Source organism: Rhamphochromis sp. 'chilingali' (assembly GCF_963969265.1).
Source record: "Rhamphochromis sp. 'chilingali' genome assembly, chromosome: 18".
In the NCBI taxonomy this organism is placed as follows: Eukaryota; Metazoa; Chordata; class Actinopteri; order Cichliformes; family Cichlidae; genus Rhamphochromis; species Rhamphochromis sp. 'chilingali'.
Window position 1 is genome coordinate 24142635 of NC_137945.1, and position 21954 is coordinate 24164588.

At 39.8% G+C, this 21954-nt stretch overlaps 1 protein-coding gene across 1 annotated transcript; it reads left to right on the top strand.

Moving 5' to 3' along the window:
* Nucleotides 1-392: 392 nt before the first annotated feature.
* rnpc3 (RNA-binding region (RNP1, RRM) containing 3) lies at nt 393-21371 on the top strand (the record flags this gene model as incomplete). The annotated part of the gene is given in 17 exon segments (XM_080864312.1): nt 393-410; nt 412-458; nt 1286-1436; nt 1536-1583; nt 1680-1789; nt 1928-2017; nt 5126-5237; nt 5881-5949; nt 7928-8070; nt 8965-9090; nt 9476-9621; nt 13603-13800; nt 15813-15907; nt 16568-16626; nt 18599-18731; nt 20820-20897; nt 21043-21371. Coding segments are annotated over 16 exon segments (1614 nt in total). The 3' UTR covers nt 20889-20897; nt 21043-21371.
* Between the last annotated feature and the right edge of the window lie 583 nt (nt 21372-21954).

The following is a 21954-nucleotide window of genomic DNA, read 5'->3' on the forward strand; positions in this document are numbered from 1 at the left end:
TAATACTTAAATCAGTATTAAAATGATGCGCACTAGAGGAACAAGGAATACAGAATGCGAGCTATAATTTAAGTTCATCTATAAAACATGAGACCAAAACTAACCATTTATTGTTACCGTGTATGTTCTATAGTGGTCTAACTGAATGACTACACCAACTACTTCCGGTATTTCCTTCATAATAAACACTAGAGCTTTAGCTTTCAAATAAGTGATGAAAGAAGCTTCAGTGAGCTATGTATTACTATCAAATATTACATATTAGTACTTTTTAAAATTATATTTACATATATGCGTGTTCTGTACGAGAGTCCCGGAGGAAGGGGGACTCGCAAAAAGAAGTTAGGCATTTTATACTCCAGTCCACAGGGTGGCGCTAATGTACATTCCTGATGCTGTCAAACGTTATAAGAAGAAGAGAATACGGAAGTGGGTTTGTTTACTGGCTGGTTTTGGAGGCAAGTTTCTGATCAGAAAGGTTTATTGCGGTTCGGAACTCTGTTTTATGTTTTAAAATCTTTACTTTGGTTCTCGAAAGTGTCCAGAACATATAAAGGCTGAGATAAATTAGCTTAACGTTAGCTCCGTGTAGCACCAGCGTTAGCGGCACATTACGGTAAGGACTTAGTCATCGTGGAGTAGAGCAGCTATTGGAGGAAAGGCATATTAAACTTGGCTTTGCTAGTGGAAAAAGCAGCACGTCTTATATCGCTTCACTTCAGCTTTTTTTTTTTTTTTTTTTTTTTAATGACCATAATTCATTAATTAATTCGGCATCATTTGTTTAAATAAATACCAACGTTTTTCTATAAATGAGCCTAAACCTAGTACCTCAGCCTGCAGTCACGCACATTTCTCATTGTCTTTAACGATTGCTAGGGGTTGAACAGAGGCTTGCTCAGCCTGTTAGAAGCACGTGTCAGATGTCCAGTCTAATACATCAGCGTTAGTATCAGACTGATGTGCTGCATCTGGTGTAACCTAAATCTTCACTACTCGTATGGTCACAGGACTATTATATATGATTGTATGCGAAGGCTGGCACCAATTTAAACGATTTAGATATTGAACATAGGGCCGGTCAAAAGCATCAGTGGGGCAGACAGTATCAAGAGGCATTGCACCACCAGTTAGCCTGTGAAATTGCTCTTTTAGGTGAAAGGTTGCTTATTAGGTAGTGGTTATCACTGGACACAGGAGGTGAGTGCTGCTCACTGTTGGAGGTTTGTGAGCTTAACTTGCTGCCATTTCTCTTGCTGCCATTTCTCTTACTGCTGTCCTGCAGCAAAATGAATGAAGACCCAGTCCAAACAAACTGCAGTAAAACACTGCTTGTCCACCACTTACCAGCTGAGCTCAGCGAGGAAGAGAAGGAAGACCTCCTGAAGTATTTCGGAGCTGAGTCAGTCAGAGTCTTCTCAAACAGGGGCCGCTTGGTACGTTTCTCCTCACCGATTATCCCATGAGCTGTATCTCACATCCTGACATTCATTTGAGTTGCCAGGCAGTCTGAACATGTTTGTCCATTTCCACAGAAACATGCAGCCTTTGCAACGTTTAGGAGTGAAAAGTCAGCGGCAAGGGTAAGCGTTTTGTTTGAGACTTCCTCTGGTTTTTCTCTCACTTTGTCCTGTATGGTCTTTTTCAGTCCCCTTAACATCTTTTTTTTTTTTTTATAGGCTCTAAGCAGACTCCATCAGTTAGAGGTTCTTGATCAGACACTCATTGTGGAGTTTGCAAAAGGCCGAGATCACATAACAGTGCTAAAGGACCCGCCTGTGTCAGAAAGGTGAGCTGTCTGAATAACCCCGGGCTGCACAGACCTTCATTCTTATGTAAATTGATGGACTGTTAATGCCTCTGTCAGTTAACAGCAGATGATTGCATCCCTTGTAGTGGTCTGAACCTCCCCTCTGCCTTTCTGTAGCGGTGAAAATGTCAAACAAGAGCAGAAGAAGCAGGAGAGTAAAAAGCCAAATATTCCCATCATAGAGACGGGCGTTGCACCGAGTCTCGGGTAAGAATGAAAGCATGTCATCATGAAGCTGGTGTGACATGAGGGAAGGAAACATTTTATTTTTATCACTTGTTTTGTTTTTTATTTTATTTTTATTTTTTTGGCTGATGTTATTCTCTAGTGCATTATTCATTAGATACCTTGTAGATTTCTAGTCTTTGTTCTTTTTGCCATTTTGTGGGGTTAAAAAAAGAAAACAAAAACACTATATTGCATTCTGCCTTTTGGTGACAGGCCCTGTCTCCCATTACCCAGAGTTTGTGAGTCATTACCTGCCCAAACTCTGTCTTATTCGATTAAATATGCATGTGTGACACATGTTCTCCAAACTGCGGTCAGAGTGTTGCCAGTTTGGCTATGCAGAAACTGCCTGGAGGCTGGCTGACAGTAAACCTGGATGAGAATCTGAGAGCTGTAGTTGGGAGCTGTCAAACGCCTTGTGTCCAATTAGATAGCCAGGCTGCCACTGAGCGCCTGACAGGCCGTCTGTCCTGCCAGTTGGTGGGACCAGGTGGTCTTTGATACCTTTCACTCCATTTCTGACAGTTTGTCTTGCTGCTGCTGCTACAGCAACCCAGACTTAAGAGCTCCATATTCTAATACTAGTCTGCACAAACTGAGAGAATGTGCTGTCTGGTTAGACGAGTATATTGCATTTAGGTGTGTTAGAGCTTGTAGAAAGGTTGGATTAGGGACAAATTGAGATGTCCTGCTAGCTGCACTTGCTGGTTATTTTGAGCTTGAGTTCACCAATGACGGCGTATTTTAAATCTCCTGTACAGCAAAAATGTGATTGCAGAAGGAGAACTCTGATGTTTTTCACTGTTTTTCACTAGTCTTTGGTTCCTTTTATGGACTAAATAATACATTGAGGGATATTAAGTGAATTTAAAATACATTAATCTGTGCTTTTAAAAAAAGGGGACTCTAAAATAGTGGTCAGCTATGCTCATTTTCTTAATTCAATCATTGTATAAGCAGAAAGGCTAGAACTGCATTTTGTACACATTTACATTTTTGCAATTTGTTCTGTGGCAAATTATATGCTAATAATTAAGAAAACAATTTTACGTTGTTTTCTTTAGAAGAAATAAGTAAAGTCTGTTTGAGTAGGTGCAAATCAGACAGACTCATATGCTGATGCGTTGCAAAACATGTATTGTTTTTCCTGGCCATTAATAATTAAAGAGCAGAAGGGGAGATTTTAATCATCTTGCAAATTTCACATTGATGCAAACTGGAAAAAACTGAGCTGGGAGAGGCATACAACCACAGTCCGACTTTATCGGCGACCCCTACTAGCTGTTTGCTGCTAGCGACCAATAATATTAGCTGCATTCATAATGGTCGGTAAGGGAACGTTTTAAAAGTAAAGAGGAAATGGGAGAAACACCCTTCAACTATATTATGAGTGTTGATGTTTCATAGTTTGCCCACCAGAGGGCGCTTTGCAACATCCCTGTTTTTCAATTTTAAACACAAGAAGCACGTGTTTGGAACCACAAGCACAACAACCAGCTGATCCAGTCAAGTCGGGTAAATAAATGACTACATGTTGCAAATGTTTGGAAAATCTAAAAAAAAAAAAACAGTGGTTCAAAAGATCAGAATGACTTTTTAAAATCCTTAAATATCAGTATCGGTCGGGCTCTGTGGTTAAGTCCTTAACTTCAGCTTGCTTTCATTCTAATTGGAGAAGTTGTGGTTGAGCGCTGGAACAAAGGAGAAATGTTTGTGGGGAAAAACATCTTGCTGATGACGTGGCTTCAAGCCGCAACACAACAGAATCTACATTCACTAAATCAAATGATGACGAAGGTGAGTTGGAGTGCTGTTAAGGCACCATTTACCAGGCCTCCGCACCTTTAACTGCTGTTTCTAGTGGCAAATTAAATAACTCTCTCCTACCTTCAGTCTTTGCTCATTAGTCTTGAGTGTAGGTGAATTTGTTGTCCCATGCTGTGTAGATTGGCACCTTAAGAAATCTATTTCCCGAGGACCAACCTTGCTGTGCTGACACGGAATGGCTTGTGCTTTTAATCTTAATGACAGGCCTCCTAGCAAGAGGTAGGGCCACTGCCTGGGCCACACACTGATGTGTGACTGTTTTGACATATAGTCATGTGAAGAAGTTTATCCCATAAAAAGTATTTGAGAAAGCAAACGCGTGATTATCTTTGAACAGTGCTTATAAAAAGAACAAAAAACAAAACAGGGACGTGTTACATAATTGTCTGCCAGTCTCTGACATCATCTTGCTTTAACTTTTGACCAATTTATATGCAATATTCATTCATTCTCAGGATGTTTGAGGGTTTTCTTGCATGATTTAATCCCATGATTTCAGTGGGATTAAATCTGAGCTTTGACGAGACCGTTCCTTCTCCTCTACCTCTCCGTTTCTCATGCCGAAACCATTTTTTGGTGGATTTGCTGCTGTTCTTAGGATCATTATCCTCTTCAAAAGTCACTTCTGGTTCAGCATTAATTCTTGGAGCAGATGGCCTAAAATGATCTTCAAGCAGTCCTTGGTGTGATGCAGACTTTACAGTTGAATCAGAGACTGCAAGGGACATGCTCCGTAAAGCCATAAACTAACAGCGTAACCCCAAAACACTGTTTTTGATTTGCTAGTACAGAGCACATTATTCCTAAAGGTTGGGTGTTTTCCTGTCTGGTCACCGGCCAAGCGTGGTTTAGTCCTTTCTAGGATTTCTTGGCTTCAGACCGTTTCCGCCTGTCGTTCCCCAGAGCAGACTCGGATCACTTGTGCTTTAATCTGGATTCCAATTTTAGATTTGAAGGTGAAGGAGATAAATATAGAAGTGTACATGCTTCGTTCCCGTTTGACTGCTTTGTGTATAGAAATTGAGAAAATGACTGAATTTGTTTAGAGTACATCACCTTCATCTGTATGCACTCATTTGAAATGGATCGAGTGTTTGCTCCTTCAGATGTATTCAAAACGCCAGTTGTTTCCACGCTAATTTCCATACTTTTTTTTTTTTCTCGTGACTGTTTTTCAGTGAAGGCTTTATTGTGTTTAAGGCAGAGAGTTGCAGGTTTAAACTAACACTCTTTTTTTCCCCCTCTCTTTGTCTCCTACAGGTTGAAGTTTCAATCAAATCCCACTTTGAAATATTTATATCCACCACCCTCTAATGGCATTCTGACAAATATAACACACGCCCTCATGAGCGTGCCAAAGTTTTATGTTCAAGTGAGTAAACACAGCTTCCTTTGTGTGGTTTTATTTGTTATTTTACCTTGATGCGCAGATGCTGGCCATAATAATGATGTCCCTGTGTTCATTTTTGGTAAGTGGGAATTAGTGCAGGAAAGAAAAAACTCAAGCTAATGTGACAGCATTTCGAGTCCGTACATTTATATTGTAAAATAGGAATATGATTCTGGAATAAGTGTCCCAGAGGTTTTTGAACTGCATCCAGGCTCTTAAAGATCAAACAGCAAACATTTGCCTTTTAAATCTCAATTTGGGAAGCAAGTATTAATAATAAACCATAAGTGGGCGGCATGAGTTATGGGTTTAACATTTCCCTGGGAGCCGCGCTGCCTGGATTTTAATTGCTGCTGTTCCCCGTGTCAGCAGCTTGGTGGTGCTAGTGTGTTTCGGAGAAGCTCTCCCGGTGCTCTGCCTCATTGTAGGCATCTCACTCGAGCCTCAATCTCACCTTGATCCTCGTATTTGTATGCGAAAGCCTGGAAATCTGTTTTACATATGGAGCCCGAGTTTCCGGCTGCCTGTTTGAGAGCGGCAATATATATTTATATTACCTGCTCTCTCCCCCCAGCCTGTGCTATGAATTTTCACTGTTCTCAAACTCGTATCTCAAACTATACAGGTACTTCATCTGATGAACAAGATGAATTTGCCATGTCCTTTTGGCCCAATCACAGCCAGACCACCCATGGTAAGCTTCTGTACACCATCACTGAATGTAAAGCTCTTTCCAAGTGTGTAAATGTGAAGATTTTTTTTTTTATTTTTATTTTTTATAAAAGCAGGTGTTATGTTTCACAAAATGTACTTCTGAGAGTTAGACAGCTTGTTAAGGCAGTAACACTCAGCTGTGTGTCTTTAGGTTGATGAGCAGAACTATAGATCCCTACCTTTCCTTAACTTTTTGACTTTCCCAAATACGGAGACTGAAAGTTTTTAAATGTAAAAAGAACATGTTTGAGCAGTAAATGTGAGCACTTTTCCCAGATCAGCCAAAATATTCCTACTTTCTTTTCATTCATAGTTCATATTCTTTTTTTTGTCAAAATGCACATATAAATATACAAATGTACTAGTTAGCTTGTTTATTAATCATCAGAACTTTCATGTGTTCACGTCACACTTTCAGATGCAGGAACACTTTGGTATGATCAGTATTTCTACACTGAGTACTCATAAAAGGTATTTTATGAGAACTTTATTCAGACACAGTCTGAGTAAACTAATAATACACAAACAGGGAAAACTAATGAGTAAATATTCACATTCAGAACTTCTCCAAAAACTACTTTGAGTTTGGTGTTTCAGTAAAGCAGATGCAGGTGCTGCTCTTCCCTCAAATGATTGGTTGGCATGAACCATACCTCAACAAAATCACAGCAGGCTTTATACCCAAAGCTGGAGAAGGCTGCAACGGCCGTTCTAAAGACCTGAGTGCTCATCAGTCTGCAAAGTGCATACAAATAGGACAAATTCAGGACAGGTTGCTACTTTAGCTGAAGTGGAGTGGGCAAAGATCACACAAGAACACAGTGTGCAGTCCTGCAAGAAGTGAAAAAACAACCCGAGGGTAACATAAAAGTACCTGCAGAAATCTCTTGGTAAACTTGTGAAATCCTTTTTGATGTCTCAACTGTTAGAAAAGTGCTGAGAAAGAATTGTGTTAATGGAAGGACACCCCAAAGCGCTACAGTCCACAAAAAAGGTTTGCAAAATAGGAAAAGAGAAAAGAAAATCAACCGCCTGTCCCAAAACACTTTCCTTTGCTATCATTGAAGGAATAATGAATTTTACAGGAGAAATGCAGGCAAGAAGTCCATGCCCTGAAGTTCAGGGGAGGTTGGGTGATGCAACAGGGCAGTGACAAAAAGCACACGAGTAGATCAACAGAAGGATGGTTAAAAGGATGAAACTCGCAAGACAGAGACCTGACCTTAACTCGGTTTTCATTCTGTGGCATGACCTGAGGAATTGTGTTTAATCAAAACATCCCAGAAATATTGATGGACTGAAACAGCTTTGTAAAGAGGAGCGGTCCAAAAAGATGCCAAAAACCATTTGGAAGTGTCAGAAGCAGCTACAGCCAAGGTCTGATGGAGGCTGCTGCTATTAGAGGGTCCGTTAATTATTAAAGTCAGGCTTTCACTCGTCTTTTCCAGCCTTAGTGATTACAAAAGGGTTCATATACTGTACACATGCAAGCAAAGCAGCAAAAACAGCAGAGACAGAGAATACAACAGAAACTTTACATTTAACTGTATGTAACTGACATGGTGGTTCAGAAGCAGAGCAATGATGCTCAATATTCAAGGAAATTCCAATGTTCAAAATGTCAAAGTCATAGACAAAAAAAACAATTGATAGGATGTGAAGGGAGAGATCCTCTCTCATGCAAAATGTCCGGGAATGCTGTGTCCAGCTGTGCTAGGAGTTTCCTTTTTTCCTCTGACACGTTGGTTCTATTGTGCGCTCATTTTCTTACATTTTATTAGTTATTAGAAGCTGGTCGTCAGGTTGCTCAACTGCAAAAATAATTGTTGTTTTTAGTACTGTAAAGTCGTCTCCTTTGACTGTTGTCGAATTTAAAATATCTGTATTTAATTTAAAATCAAAATCAGCCATCGCTTCTCCCATTTGTATGCTAAGCCATGTAATTTTCTTTCCCGCAGTTTGAACTCCTGCCTCCTGCTCCACCCATCCCCATGCCTCCTCCCTTCCCTCCCGATTATCCCCCTTTACCAGAGGAGGAGATGGAAATGAGCAGCGAGGAAGAATCCGAGTATGAGAGTGGAGACGACGAAGACAAAGAGAGGTGAGGCGACGACAGAGTGCAGCACAAACACTGTTTGAGACAGTCAGACTGGCTTTCAGATAGTTTTGCACCTCATCATAGCTAACGGTCATGCCGGCGTATTAACATATCATACATCAGTATTAATCTTTCTAGAGAAAAGATTAGTTGCAAACGTGTGTGGAGACTTTCACATCTGTATCTCACTCCCTGTCATATTTTCTAAATATGCAGAAAGCTCGTGTAGATCCACAATTGTGTAAATGCAAAGATTTTCGTGTCTGACTTTTGCTCCACTTTAGCAGCAGGTGACAAACTAAAGGGCAAATATGAATCTTTGAACCTTACATCGACGGCGTTGGCTGGCTGTCAGTGGAATGATACTGGCATGGTTTGGGTCACTGCCAATCGATATGAAGTTGCTCTGAGTGATCACCTTTATGGTGTGATGAAACATTCCTGTCCTGATGGGAGTGGTATCTTCCAGAACGGCTGTGCCTCCAGTGTTAGGGTCTGAGGATGCTGAATGGTCTGATGAGTAAAAAAAAAACTAGTGTGAATCATATACTATTGTCTTTGCGGTCACCAGGTCTCCTCCCTAGTTGACCACCTATGGATGATTTTAGACTGACGTGTTATAGAAGATAATCACCAAAGTGATGTCCCAGCCCTCCAGCTGAGCTCCAGAGACCTGGAAAATCAATGATCCTTCTGCACATTTACAAATCAGAATATAAATTTAGAGAATTTTTTTTTTTTATACATTTCTAAATCTGATTACAGCAGATATTTAACTATCCATATACATTTGCAAATGTGTGATTACAGTACTAGCTTCATAGATTTTTTTATTTTTTATTTTTTGGACCAAGTTGGACGATTTCCCCCTTATTCCCTATGCTTGGTTTATTTCAGGATTGTTCGTCTGATGGGCCTGGTCAACCAAGCATGCAAGCGACCCTTGAGACCAAAAACAGCTTCAAAACGAAAGAAGCCCAGGATCAAGGATCTACTCTATGCTCCCAAGCCAGACTCTCAGAGGTAGACCAAAGGCACTCATGCATGTCACAGTCCTCACGCATAGCTCATCTCAGGACAGTATTCACAGGCAGCTAAAGAGAGAGGGCAAAAACCTCCAGATAATAAGTCTTCCTCATAAACACAGCCTCGTGCGGCTTGGAGACTTGTTGTTTCAGCATCACACACTCACACACTCCCTTAATGACAGGCCACAAACTCTGTTACTAAACTATAAATATACACAAACACACAGTCTCCTGGCCACATGTTTGTGGACTGGGAAATATCTCAGGTTGACCAGAACAAAATATCCTGAACCGTAAGGGGCTCAGGAGCTCAGTTTTATTGTAGGTTATTTTTAGAGATTGCAGTAGAGGGTAGCAGTGATTGTCTTTGTTGTCCTCAGTGCTGCGACTCTGCAGCCCTCGGATGTGTTTGAGCAGCCCCACGCCGCCGGTCCGAGGAAAATTGAGTTCCGCATTTCAGCTCCGGATGTAGCAGCTGCTGTTGAAGGAAGTAGGCCAGCTCAGCCTGAAGACGACGAAGGCAAAGGTAATCCTCCCTCCCACAATTTCTGCTGTCAATTATGTTGGCTAGTTTTACTGGATTGAGCTTTTTTGTTGAGTCATGACAGTTTCCAAGCTGATGCCTCTGAAACTGAAGATCGAGAGATATTCAGTTTCGAGTAATATAAAGAGGAAAGCAGGAGGAAGTTTAGAGTAGTTAATCAGTTGTAGAAATTCATGATGGGTTTTTTTTGTTTTGTTTTTTTTGAAAAGGACAAACAGAGCTGAGATAAAGGAGCCTGCCATTGTTGAAGGGTAAAAATAACTGTTTCACAGAAATGGTAACAAAAAAGGTACAAAAATGAAATTGAGACTTTTTGTCCCAGTTATCAAAGTTATTGTTGGTCCTTCTCTTGACTGAACTTATTTAAGTTGTACTGATGACGCTGGAAAGATACAGTTCAGCCAGAGTTACTGTTTGAAAAGGAAATTGAGATAGAAGAAGTCGTCCATCAACCACAGGTGGCTTTGCAAGACCGTAATTAGTTTGTGTTTAGTTATGCACAAGACATGAAAGCTTGAGGCACAGACGATGATCAATGTAACATAATATGATTAAAGGATTACAGAATGACAAGGATCATTTCACAGTAAATTATCTGTTTTTAATTTATTTACATTTTAAGGTACCATCCAAATGCTTGTGCTTAATTATCACAAGATATTTATTTATTTTTACTTTTAATCGCTGCTTAACTTTTAGTGCGATTCCAAAGAGGGATATACAGACCTTTGCTAAAGGTGGATTTAATACTTCCAACTAGGGCTGCTCGATTATGGCAAAAATGATAATCACGATTATTTTCACTGAAATTGAGATCACGATTATTTGACGATATTTATTTAACCCTTTAAGATCTACCATAGAACCAAGTCCACCAGAGCTTATATTATTTTTATTTATTTTTTTTACATGCTGTAGTGCCATTTGTGGGAGCATTTCAAGTTGCTATACATCAATACAACTGTTATAGCCCATATTTTAATAATATGGATGCATTAAGTGCATAGTAATTACATAAATTGCAAAAAAGTGCAATAAACTACAAAAAAAAATTGAAAATCGCTTTTGTTTTGTTTACATATATTTCTACTTGGAGAAGTTTAAGAGGTTTATCCCTCAAAACTTTAAATACAAAAAAAGTTGCAAAAAATAGTTTCCCACCACAGGAAATTTATTTTGAGTGTCTTCATAGTTTTATTTTGGAGATACAGCAATTTTTATATACTGCAGGAAAAACAAAAAACAATCCTATGATGCAAATTTGCAAAGAAAACAGCATGTGCATAATTTCAGTGGGAAGTGTTACGAACAGCTGATAGGAACGGCAAAGCGTGTTTCTGGAATATTATGTTTTTGTTCCTGCAAGCGCTTTTTATGCAATTTTTGCAAAGCTATATGTGGAACGAAACCGTGACCGAGGACAAGCTGATGGCATCAGATGTAAGTACAACTCCTCCGGTTTCATATGCAAAACAAATTATTGCGCTAGCTTACACGGTTCAGGTTCTACAGGGATTTAAAAATAGTTACGCAAAACGGACCGGCTTTAAAGGGTTAACAATGACTTTAAAAAAATAATATAAAATAGTGTGCAACACCACTGAAGTTGTTTTTTTTTAAACTCTTTTCAACCAACGGCAGTCACTCTCCAAATAACTTCTGCTTAGCTTTCCGAGCTTCCCTCGGGTCCCCTTAATCAGCGGTCTCCAACCTTTTTTGCGCCACGGACCGGTTTATGCCCGACAATATTTTCACGGACCGGCCTTTAAGGTGTCGCAGATAAATGAGGGAGGGGCTAATAATCGGCTCAGTCATTTTTAATGATCGTTGAAAGCCCAGATCGTAATCGTGATTAAAATTCGATTAATTGAGCAGCCCTACTTCCAACAATAAAATATGATCTCTATAATTTGCTTCTTCCAACCTGCTGCCAGAGCTATAGAGCTCTCAGTGAGTTACTAATAAACTTTATGAGGATGTAGAAATGTGGTAAAGGTGAAGAGCAGAAACTGTAGAAGGAGGTAGGACAGGTCATCTACTAATCGGAAGGTTGATTCTTTGATCCCAGGCTGCTTCCAGTCTGCATGTCAAATACCTCTGATCAAGATCCTAACCCAGAGCTGCTCTCCAGTGCACCAATGAATGTGTGTGCATGTTCGACAGAGAGCACGTGCATGAATAAAAGTGAATGATGAAAGTTGTGTTTTAAATTAGCATAAGCAGTGTTAAAATATGACATCATTAAGAAATGAGAAGTGGCAGCCATGACAACTATGTAATGATGCAATGTTAATTAGTCAGTTTCCAATGTTGATTGTGCTAGTTAACCATGATCACACATAGCTTTCAAGCACTTTCTGTCATTGACACATGCTGATGGCTGTATTGTCCATGTCCTGGCCACGGATATTTCAGCATGTGGATTGGAGAAGTCAGGGATCAACCCACCGGCGTTCTTTATGTGGATGACCTACCCGAAGTTTGCTTTTCCCCCTCTATTTATTTAAAAAAAAAAAAAAAAAAAAAAAAAATCCACATGTGTACTGAGCGACAGATGTGGAAAATTGTTAAATCTCTAGCATGTGAGAAACAAAGGCTAAGTTGTATTAAGACATGCAAAAAGCTACTTTTATAGTTACCGTTAAGATAAATCAGACCAATGCTGCAGTCTCCAAATATATCGCAAAAGTTTAAAGATGGGTTTGCTTATGTCCTTCTGTGCAGCTGAGGCAGTGTAGGGATTTAGTTATTACTATACATCATGTTTATTATCACACTGATGCAGGAGGTGTTTTGATGTTCCTATTGACATAAGTTAAAGCCCGCACCATGGACGAAGTCGCAGCCAAGTGTTACACAGCAGTATATCACGGTAGAAACTGCCACCAAAAAGGTTTAACCATTATCTGTATGAGCAAATGTCATTGAGGGCACAGTCTGTGTTACTTGTCAGCTGTGCAGTTCCCTGTTTGCCTTATCTCCCTGCTCTCTAGCTACAACTTCACTCTCTGGCAAGTCCCTGCGAAGTAAAATAGATCTCAAAGTCAAACACAAAAGATTTCCTAAAGGCAGGGGAAAGATAAACTATGACAGGTGGCTTTTTGGATTAGTCTTGTTTTGGGGAAGTGGAGGTGTGGGATCCGATAAACAAGCTATTTAAATGAAAAGGGGAGGTGGGGGTAGATAAGGAGAAGGATAATTTTAAAAGCAGCGATCTAGTTCTCTGCAGAGAGTGTATCAGAAAAGCTCCCCAACGCTGCTTGCTCCAGTGCACACACACATACACCTTGCGTGGGTGACAACTCCCCCCACCCTCCTCGGATTTGTAGAGGCTCACTGCTCTTAGTAATTCCATCTACAACGTGTGTGTGTGTGTGTGTGTGTGTGTGTGTGTGTGCATTCATGTGCTCCTCAAAAGAGTTATCCTTCCACCGCCTTTCAAACTCATGTTTGCAAAACAGGAGGGAATTTTGATTACAGTTCTTTATTTCACAGAGACTGAATGTGCTTATGTTTGCTCGTCTTCCAGTAGTCAGCGCCACCAAGTTTAACCTTCCACCTTTTTCATTATTTCTTTGCCTTATGAAACCCTGTTGTATTAATCCCGACAAAGAAATCATTATTTCCAACTCGGATTATACTGATGCCACAGTTAGAAATTTAAATATCAATATGTTAAACTAATTGTGACCAAGAGGATTTGCTTCCACCCTCCCATCCCCATCCAGAGCTGGTGTTGTTTACTGAAGAGGATAAACATTTTGGAAGTGATTATTTCACCATCTGCTACTGGTAAACACTTTGAAAACCTCAACTGTGCTAGAGGGAGAGTGTCATCCTCCTGTTTTTGATACCATAAAGCGGTTGAGCAGATCTAACCTAGTGGCACATGAGAAATACGTGCATAATTAATGTAACAATGTGATACACAGGTTTTAGCACGCTTACACTTTTCTCCCTTAGCATCGTCCATTCAAGTGGATCAGAGCGAGATCAAGCCCAGCAGCAATGAGGAGGAAGCAGAGGCTAAAGGTTTTGGGAAGCTTTACTTCAGCACGCAGGCATCAAAGCAGCAGGAGGAGCACAGCGACAACGAGCAGGATCTCGTCTCAGATGTCATCTCGAGGAAGGAGCTGGAGAAAGGACGGCTGTCAAGAGATGGTAAATGTAACGCACAGAAATGTGACAGATTAAAGGAAAAGGCAACAAAGTCTCTTAGTAAAGGGGTTGGGCCACCTCGTGCTATCAGCATGTCATCGATTCAAAGTCTTTGTAAGGATAAAATGCATAGTGTGATGCAGGGTGTGATCTAGTCACTGCAAAGGCCACAGGATCTGAGTCACATCATTTTCATGCTTACCAGATTAATCAATCAGTAAGAAACGATCCAAAAATGCAGTTTTAGGTTAGCTATGTGATTACAGTAGTCACTTTTTCATGGAACTGTTGTTCTGTTGGTCCAGTTTATTGTGCATCAGCTGCTGTGTCAGTTTCCAAAAGTCCTTGCTTTCCATTTCAAGGAGCTGTAATATATTCTGATTCCCTCCTTTGTTTAGATGCGAGTAGAGTAGAAGCAGTAGATACTTTGAAATGCATATTAGCGTAAACTGCCAGTTAGCTGAGAGGCATCATGGCTAAAACAAAAAAGAAGTGCAAATTGTGGAAAATCTGCCTTGAAAGAAATCCTTCACAGAAACAGGAGTTGGTGGTAAATATGGAACAGAATTTTCTTTTGCCATTGCAAAACCCTGCTTCTAATTAGCTTCTACTGACTGTGACTGTCTAATATTACACTCACCTTTTTTTGAGTGCAAAATATCAAAGCATTCAGCGTCAGCATATTGTTAATCTGAAACATTTTAAGACGAGATAAGGGAGTAAAGTAACATCGTTCTCCCTGTGTAGAATCAACAACCTAGCCGTGCAGTCTACCTTTAGTGGTTCACATGTTTGCTTGGCAGGCAAAAGGTCACTGGTTCAATTCCAGCCCGAGTTTACCACCAGAAGGTAATTCCAGACCCTTTGTGGGTTGCGTTGGGAAGAGCGTCTGCCGTAAAGCTGCCACATCAAACATGCAGAGCTTCCCACTGCGGCAGCCCCTTGTGACAAGCGAGCAGTCGAAAGTAGCTTGACTGTAATACTTGTTGCCGCCGATCAGTTCCTTCCTAGATACTCTACAATCAGCTGTAAGTGGTATTATTGCAAAGTGGAAGCGGTTAGGAACCACAGCGTGTCGGCAACAAAGTGGCAGCCACATAAATTTACAGAACGGTGGCGCTGCGTGCTGAGGCGTATAGTGGCTAAAAGTCACCAACGCTCTGACTCATAAGACATCAGCTCAAAGACTGATCTGGTAGGTGGCCCAGTGCTTTTGTCTGTCTAGCTGTTGGGGTGTGTTATATAAAACTTTGAAACTTCCATTACTCAGGAAGGCCAAAAATGATCAACATTACTGACATTAGCAGGATTGTAGGGATGATGATGATTACAAGTCATTTTCTCTAATGAGGTTGTGATTTTAAGATTCCGTTATCGTAATTATTTACAATTTATCCAGTGACTCACAGACAGAATTATCATTTACAGGTCTACTCGGCTTTGCAGGGCAGGTTAGCTTAAATTCAGCTTCAGGGCAGAGCTGCTTTCAAATCCTGCTGTTTAGTTGAATAGGTGAAAACACACCTCCAAATAAACACTGACATTCCTCTGGCTCTGCTGTCCATTTACATAGGTTTAAATGTGGAAAAATGCACATTTTCATGTATATTTAAACCATTTTATACAACTTGTTTTGTTTCTCCCTGGCATGAGAGCAAATTTGACAGAAAGGTAGACCTTTATTAAATAGTTGGGCTATCCAACCAATACTTTGTCTCACGTTCTCTGACGCCGTGTTTTTAGAAGCACGTATACACCAGCTAACACACGATATGCCCAATTACACTGAAAAACAAGTTCATACATGTAATCATTGCTTTAAAGTCATGGAGCTTCTAAGCCTAGTTCTTTCTCAATCCTGTCTTAAATAAAACATTGAGCGGATGGTATTGAGTTGCAACGACTTTGAATTTATTTAAATTTTTTGGTATAGGCAGCCCTGTGATCCTTTGTACCTGTTTTTTTTGAAATTCACCTTGCATCAAGGCACCCCCTCCTTCTCTCTTTTAAAACAGAGATAAAAAGGATGTCTGTGTTTAAAAATTATGAACCTGGCGAGCCGACCTGCAGACTATACGTGAAGAACATTGCAAAGCAAGTGGAAGAGAAGGTAGGTCCAATTTTAGCTCTTTGATCCACTTTTATGCGGTTGTTTGGTTCACTGGAGTTGTTTCGTGAGAGTCTGGGATCATCGTCCTATATATTAAATTGGCATAGCATCAGTTATCTTTAAAAATGTCTTGTTTTAGAAGCTTGATGATAACTGCTATTGCATAAAGCATATAACAGGTGCCACTACCTCATAAAAGGTGTTCTTGCAATGCATTATATCAGGATGATGTCATACATTACTACTGTTTGACCCTATGCTTCCTGGGAAAATGGTGATATTTCTTCCCTTACATTTGATACGGAAGCTGTTCAGTGAATTCGCAGGCCGCCTTAGCCGTAGCTCACAGCTGTGAGTAACGGCCCTGGTGAAGGTGAGAAAAAAGGTGGCAGCGAAAGTGTTCTCTGTGTGGGCGTCTCTGGGCTCACCTGAAGGTCAGGCTGCCTTAATCTCCACCGTTAACCTCCCGGCTGTGTCGAGCTGATTTATCCAATAAGCTACTTTGTTGCCTTCTAGTTCGCAGAGAGACTCAATTAAGTGCGAAGCAAATGTGTCATCAACATTTTGGGTTAATATTTATTCAATTTTGTAATGATGCATCACAAAAAATAAATAAAATCCTAATCATTTTTGCTGCTAATGTTTATTATTTGTCTTCAGGAGCTGAAGTACATCTACGGGAGATACATTAACCTCTCGTCAGAAGAGGAGAGAAACATGTATGTTAACATCAATCCTCCGTATCATGTCTTTACTTCATATTAACACAACTTGTGATTCACTCCCCCCCCCCCCCAAGTTTCTCTTCATGAGCTATTTTTTGACTCTAGCAATTTGTCACTTTCTCTTGAGAGTTTTTAGTTATTCATGCTGACACTGTCTTGTGTTATTAATAAGTACCTAAACTGATGTAGAGATCATGAGGGATGTTTTTATGTTTGTGCATCAGCACTACTTCAAATGAATATTCCACCTGAGTCATCAAACCGAGCTTATGTTGAGGACGGACTCTGAACACAGATTCAGGTGATAAAAAGGAAACTGCAACTCTGCGAGCCAATCAGTTTCTCACTTTAGTGACCTGCTTGGCTTTTTTCTTTTTTCTTTGGCGTTTACAACAATTAGTGACCTCAACACTTTTGAAAAAGAGTTCTGAACACCAGCTTTTTTTGCAACAGTGAAAACATTTTGAGTGTTTAAACTGCGAAAATGTTCAATTTCAAGGGGAAAAAAATGAGTCATTTGGAATTTGAAGGCAGCAACATGTATAAGAAAGTTGTTGTGGGGCCATGTTTAACATGGTGTCGCATTCACTCTTCTTTAACAACAATCTGCAAACATCTGGGAACTGAGGAGACCAGCTGTTGGTCTGCTGGGAGAGGAATGTTGCCCCATTATTGTCTGATTTAGAATTCTAGCTGCTCAACAGTCCTGAACTTTCATATTTTCCTGTTGGCTTTCATGTTTTTTAATTTTATGATCTGCAAAATGTTTCCAGTTGGGGAAAGGTCTGAAGTAATCTACAAAGATGTTTGTGCAGGATGCAGTTTAGCATCGTATTGCTGAAATATGCAAAATATGTTGTTGTCTGTATGAGAGCTCTGTTGCTCTAAAACCTTTATATATGCATATATGGGGTATGCAGGGTGCATGTTTTCCAAAAATGGTGACCTGCCGCTTGCGCTGGAGACATTCACAGCTGAGTGCAAAGTGGTGGGAATAACAATTAGCACCTCCAAGTCTGTGGCCATGGTTCCAGAAGAGGGTGAAGTGCCCACTCTGGGTCAAGTTCAAGTGTCTCTGGGTCTCGTTCATAAATGGGGGGAGATTCAAAATGAGCTAATGTTTTTCTTAAAATGGTACATTTTTTACCTTCAAATATTATATATGATTTTTTAATATCCTGTTTTAAGTTAACTATGGGGGTTTTGAAAATTGGGAGATTTTTGTTTTTAATTGTATTTTCAACAGCATCTCAGGTTTTTGGGGAATTGATGATTTATGCAAATGACAGCTTGTCTTTAGTGAATTCAAATAAACTGTAGCACAGAAAAGCTGGTCCTAAGAGAACTAAGGTGAACGTGAGTGAATGTTGTCACTTGATAACTTAACCAGCTGTCTGCAGCTGCTCACTCACAGTCAGCTGTGCAGCAGCAAAATTAAAGACAGCTTTCTGTCGTCTCTAAATTTCTTTGTCATCACAGTTTTAAATTGTTAATGTGTGTGATTACACAGCTGTTTGTCATTAACATGTACTTATATTGATGAAGTCAACCTTAAAATAATGATTTAGTCAGCTACCTTTTTCTGTCCATCTGCTTACCTGATCTTGCCAAATGATTAGAAATGAAGAAGAGAGATTCAGTGTTTCAGGTTTCACTGTGTGCTGGATAGACATGTTGTGTTCAGTGTAGTTAGACATGCCTAATGTTTTGGTAGTAGACTGCACTTTAATACAGAGTTTCAATTATTCTACCAGCTAAATATCGACTCAGTTGAATCAATTAATTGGAATAAAAACCTGCAGGTTGCTGGGTCTCACTAATGCATGGCCGACAGCCGCTGTTTTATGAGCTCGCAGGAGCAGATAACATTTTCCTTTTGTAACGCTGAAAAGCCAGAGCTTAACGTTGAGTCGACCAGGCCACAAGCTTTGAATGATAATGATGTGTCTTTATTCCTGTTCCATAGGTTTGACATTGTGTTAATGAAGGAGGGGCGGATGAAAGGGCAGGCCTTCGTCGGACTCCCCAGTGTGCAGAGTGCAGAGAAAGCCCTGAAGGAAACCAACGGCTACGTACTTTATGACAAACCTCTGGTTGTTGTATCCTTTCTGTCAGATGAAACAAAGACAACGTGTGAATTCAGGTTGCACTGATATTTGTTTGGATTTAAAAACGTAACCATTAGTGTGCATTATTTAGCATAACAATACAGTGCAGGTAAAAACATGGTAAACAGAAGGAAGTGATCTAAGTGGCTATGACATGTAAGTGAACGTGCAGAAAATGGTACAGACATCAAGGGGTAGTTGAGAGATGATTTATCAAGTGGGCACTTGCTTTCACAGATGTGCTTTTGGCTTTGGTCCTCGGTACCTTCAGGAGGATATGGTCTAATATCTGGCAGCTCTGAACCACCACCTGTTTTTCTTCCTCTTTCCAGAGATAACCATGCATCAACATTTGAACTTGTTTAATGGAACAAGGCTATTGACTTTGATAGTGTTTTAATGTGCATCCTGCACCCAATTAGCTTGTCGACAGCATATTAGTCTTTCAGCTCAAAGAGTGAACAGAGATGTCTGCAGCATAATTTACTTCAGGTGTTGTCCTGCATTCAGCTGTGTTGCAGGAAAAATAAAAAAGAGGATAAAATTTGTCTCTCAGTATCAATTCAGTTTTATTCATATTTATAATATTTTAGCCACTATGTGATTAGTAAAATGTGGGATGGTCTTTTTTTTTGGTTGCCGGTATTTTTTATGTCAGAAGATATCAGTATGGGAATGCACTTTATTTATTCCAAAAGTTTGGACGTTATTCCAAAGCAGGAGAACTGACCTTGCTACATATCCAAATACAAAGTAGCTCAGAAAACTTAAAAAAAACATTCAGTGGGAGCTAAATAAATAGGAAATTAAAAAAAATTCAATCTAAATAAATTAAAATCTGAATATAATGCAATAAAAGATTAAAAGAAGTCTTCTCAGTTGATGGAGCAGTCCAAGCAGCAACAGCAGTGTTGGGAGAAGCTCACTTGGCAGGCTGACCTGAAGTTGACATGTTAACTTTGTTACCTTTCACCTTCATTTCTGATCTCTGTGTCAATCTCAGCTGCTTGACTCTTTGAGATTGCATTTATTGGTTCCTCTTGTGTGTAATGCTGTGCCTTTTCAAGTCTGTTTGATTAAAAACTAATTTGATGGAGGCTGCCAGTAAGATTAGCTTAGCATAAAGCAAGGGCCAACCAGGTAATAACAAACAGCTGTGCCACTTGCTATTGCACCATTCACAGTGGCTGCTGGCTACACTGATAAGCTTGGTGTCAACGTTCTCATCCAACTCTGAGCAAAAAATTAAGTTTTCCCAAAAATTATTTATATAATTACTGCTACTGTAAAAATGTTAAGATTTTTAATCCCAAATTTTGCTCTGGATATTAAGTTATACGCTACAATTATTATTGTATAATTAGTCCTTTATTCTGAGAAATGTTTCCTGGATTGGCTTGTTTGCGTACGTTTGTTGTAAAATGAAATAAGCATGTACTCATAGCTTAAATGTGATATTTTTCTAGTCTGTTTGCAGTATCAGAAAGTGAACAGAGGTTCATTCAGGTACAGATATCTTTAGGCAGAGGACAGCCAGTCCCAGTTTGAATTCCCTGTCATGATTTTTTTTCAGTTTGCCTGAGACTGCAGTATGGCACTTACCAAGAGCTGCAAAAATTAGTAAGCTTGAAGAAAACCCGGCATAAAATCCTCATATGTTTTAGTCTGAGGTTTGTTAGCAAAAACACTCCGGTCACAGTCTTCCACACATTTGGATCTCTTCTCTTTATTTAACCTGCTACGTGAGGTGAACTGTTTATCAGTCTGTATGATTATGGTTATGTCACTGAGTAAGTGAGGCAACCTCAGGAAACCAAGAGACCCAAACTCTTATAAGGTCAATTTTGGCCAGAAGTCTTCTGGCATTTATGAACAAATAGCTGAGACCTTTACTCAGATTAAATTCATGAGGCAGTGAGTGTCACAAGGAAGAAGGCCGATGTGGCCTAAAGCTGCTCTGTGCAAGTTCAGAAATAAATGACACTCCATGGCTGTGAGATAATTAATGAATTATAGATTGCAGTAGTACATAGAATTGAAAATATTTGCTGCCCCAGACCTTAACTCTACAATTCTCAGCAATTTGCTCGATCTGCAAGACCGAAACAAGACAACACAGCTACCAAGAGAGGGCCAAAACAGAGGTGAAGTCAGCAGGTGAGCGATGATATGGTGATGAAATGATAATATGGAAATGATTTGCCTTTTCTCATGATGCCACTGTGCATATATAGAACAAGCCTTATGTTTATTGCAATGGTGTTTTCGCTTCACAATTATGTTTACACTTTATCTATTCAAGATACCAAGGCTTGATATTGTGGCCCAGCAGAACCATTTGTATCCTTATTGTGTCATATCCTTTGGGGAAAAAATGAGGGTGGAGCGGTTTAACTGCAGATATTGTAGCACAAATATATTATTATAGTATAGCTTTTTTTGGTTTCTTTTCTTTTTCTAGCCTATTGTATCTTATGTCTTTTTTTTAGCACTGACTTTGTAACCATAAGCTATTTTTGAATCTTAAACTTCTTCATTGATTTCTGCCCTTTTTGACTGAATTTCAGGTGGAGGTCATCAGAGCATGTTTTCTTCCTTTCTGCCATTAAATACAATATTTTATTAAAATTATTTTTGTCGTGGTTTATTCCAATCATCGCCTCAAACACGTGTCAGCATTTGCGCGTACACTTCAGTCAAACTATCATTACTGATTATCTTTAGTCCCAAACTTGAAGTCCTGTCAGCCGAGTAAATACAGACTGGGGAAAGGTATATGAGATCGAGATTGGCTCTGAAGCAGATGGTAGGCTGTCAAAACAGTGGGGGGGGAAAAAAACCCACAGTCCTGAAGAGACAGCAAACAAACCAAACAGATTGCTGTGTGTGGAAAAATTGCTGGGACTGGGTTAGCTTACCTTTACAATCCCTGGCTGGCTCCATCTGTGTGATTATAGAGAGTAAACCTTGGAGGGTGAACTTCTCCCCTCAGCAGCCATCATATCTAAAGATTTGGAAATAAAATTGTTTTTTGTCCTCTAGGTATGAGCAATACTGGAAGTGTGCTTTGGCTCACGTCAATCACAAAGTAAAGTTTGTGATGTCGCTGATATTTAGGCATCAAAAGAAGAGAAAACGTTAATCTGATGATGTGAGAAGATTGTCCTTATGTTAAGCTTTCCCCAACTTGGAGCGCTTTAAAAGTAGATGCAGA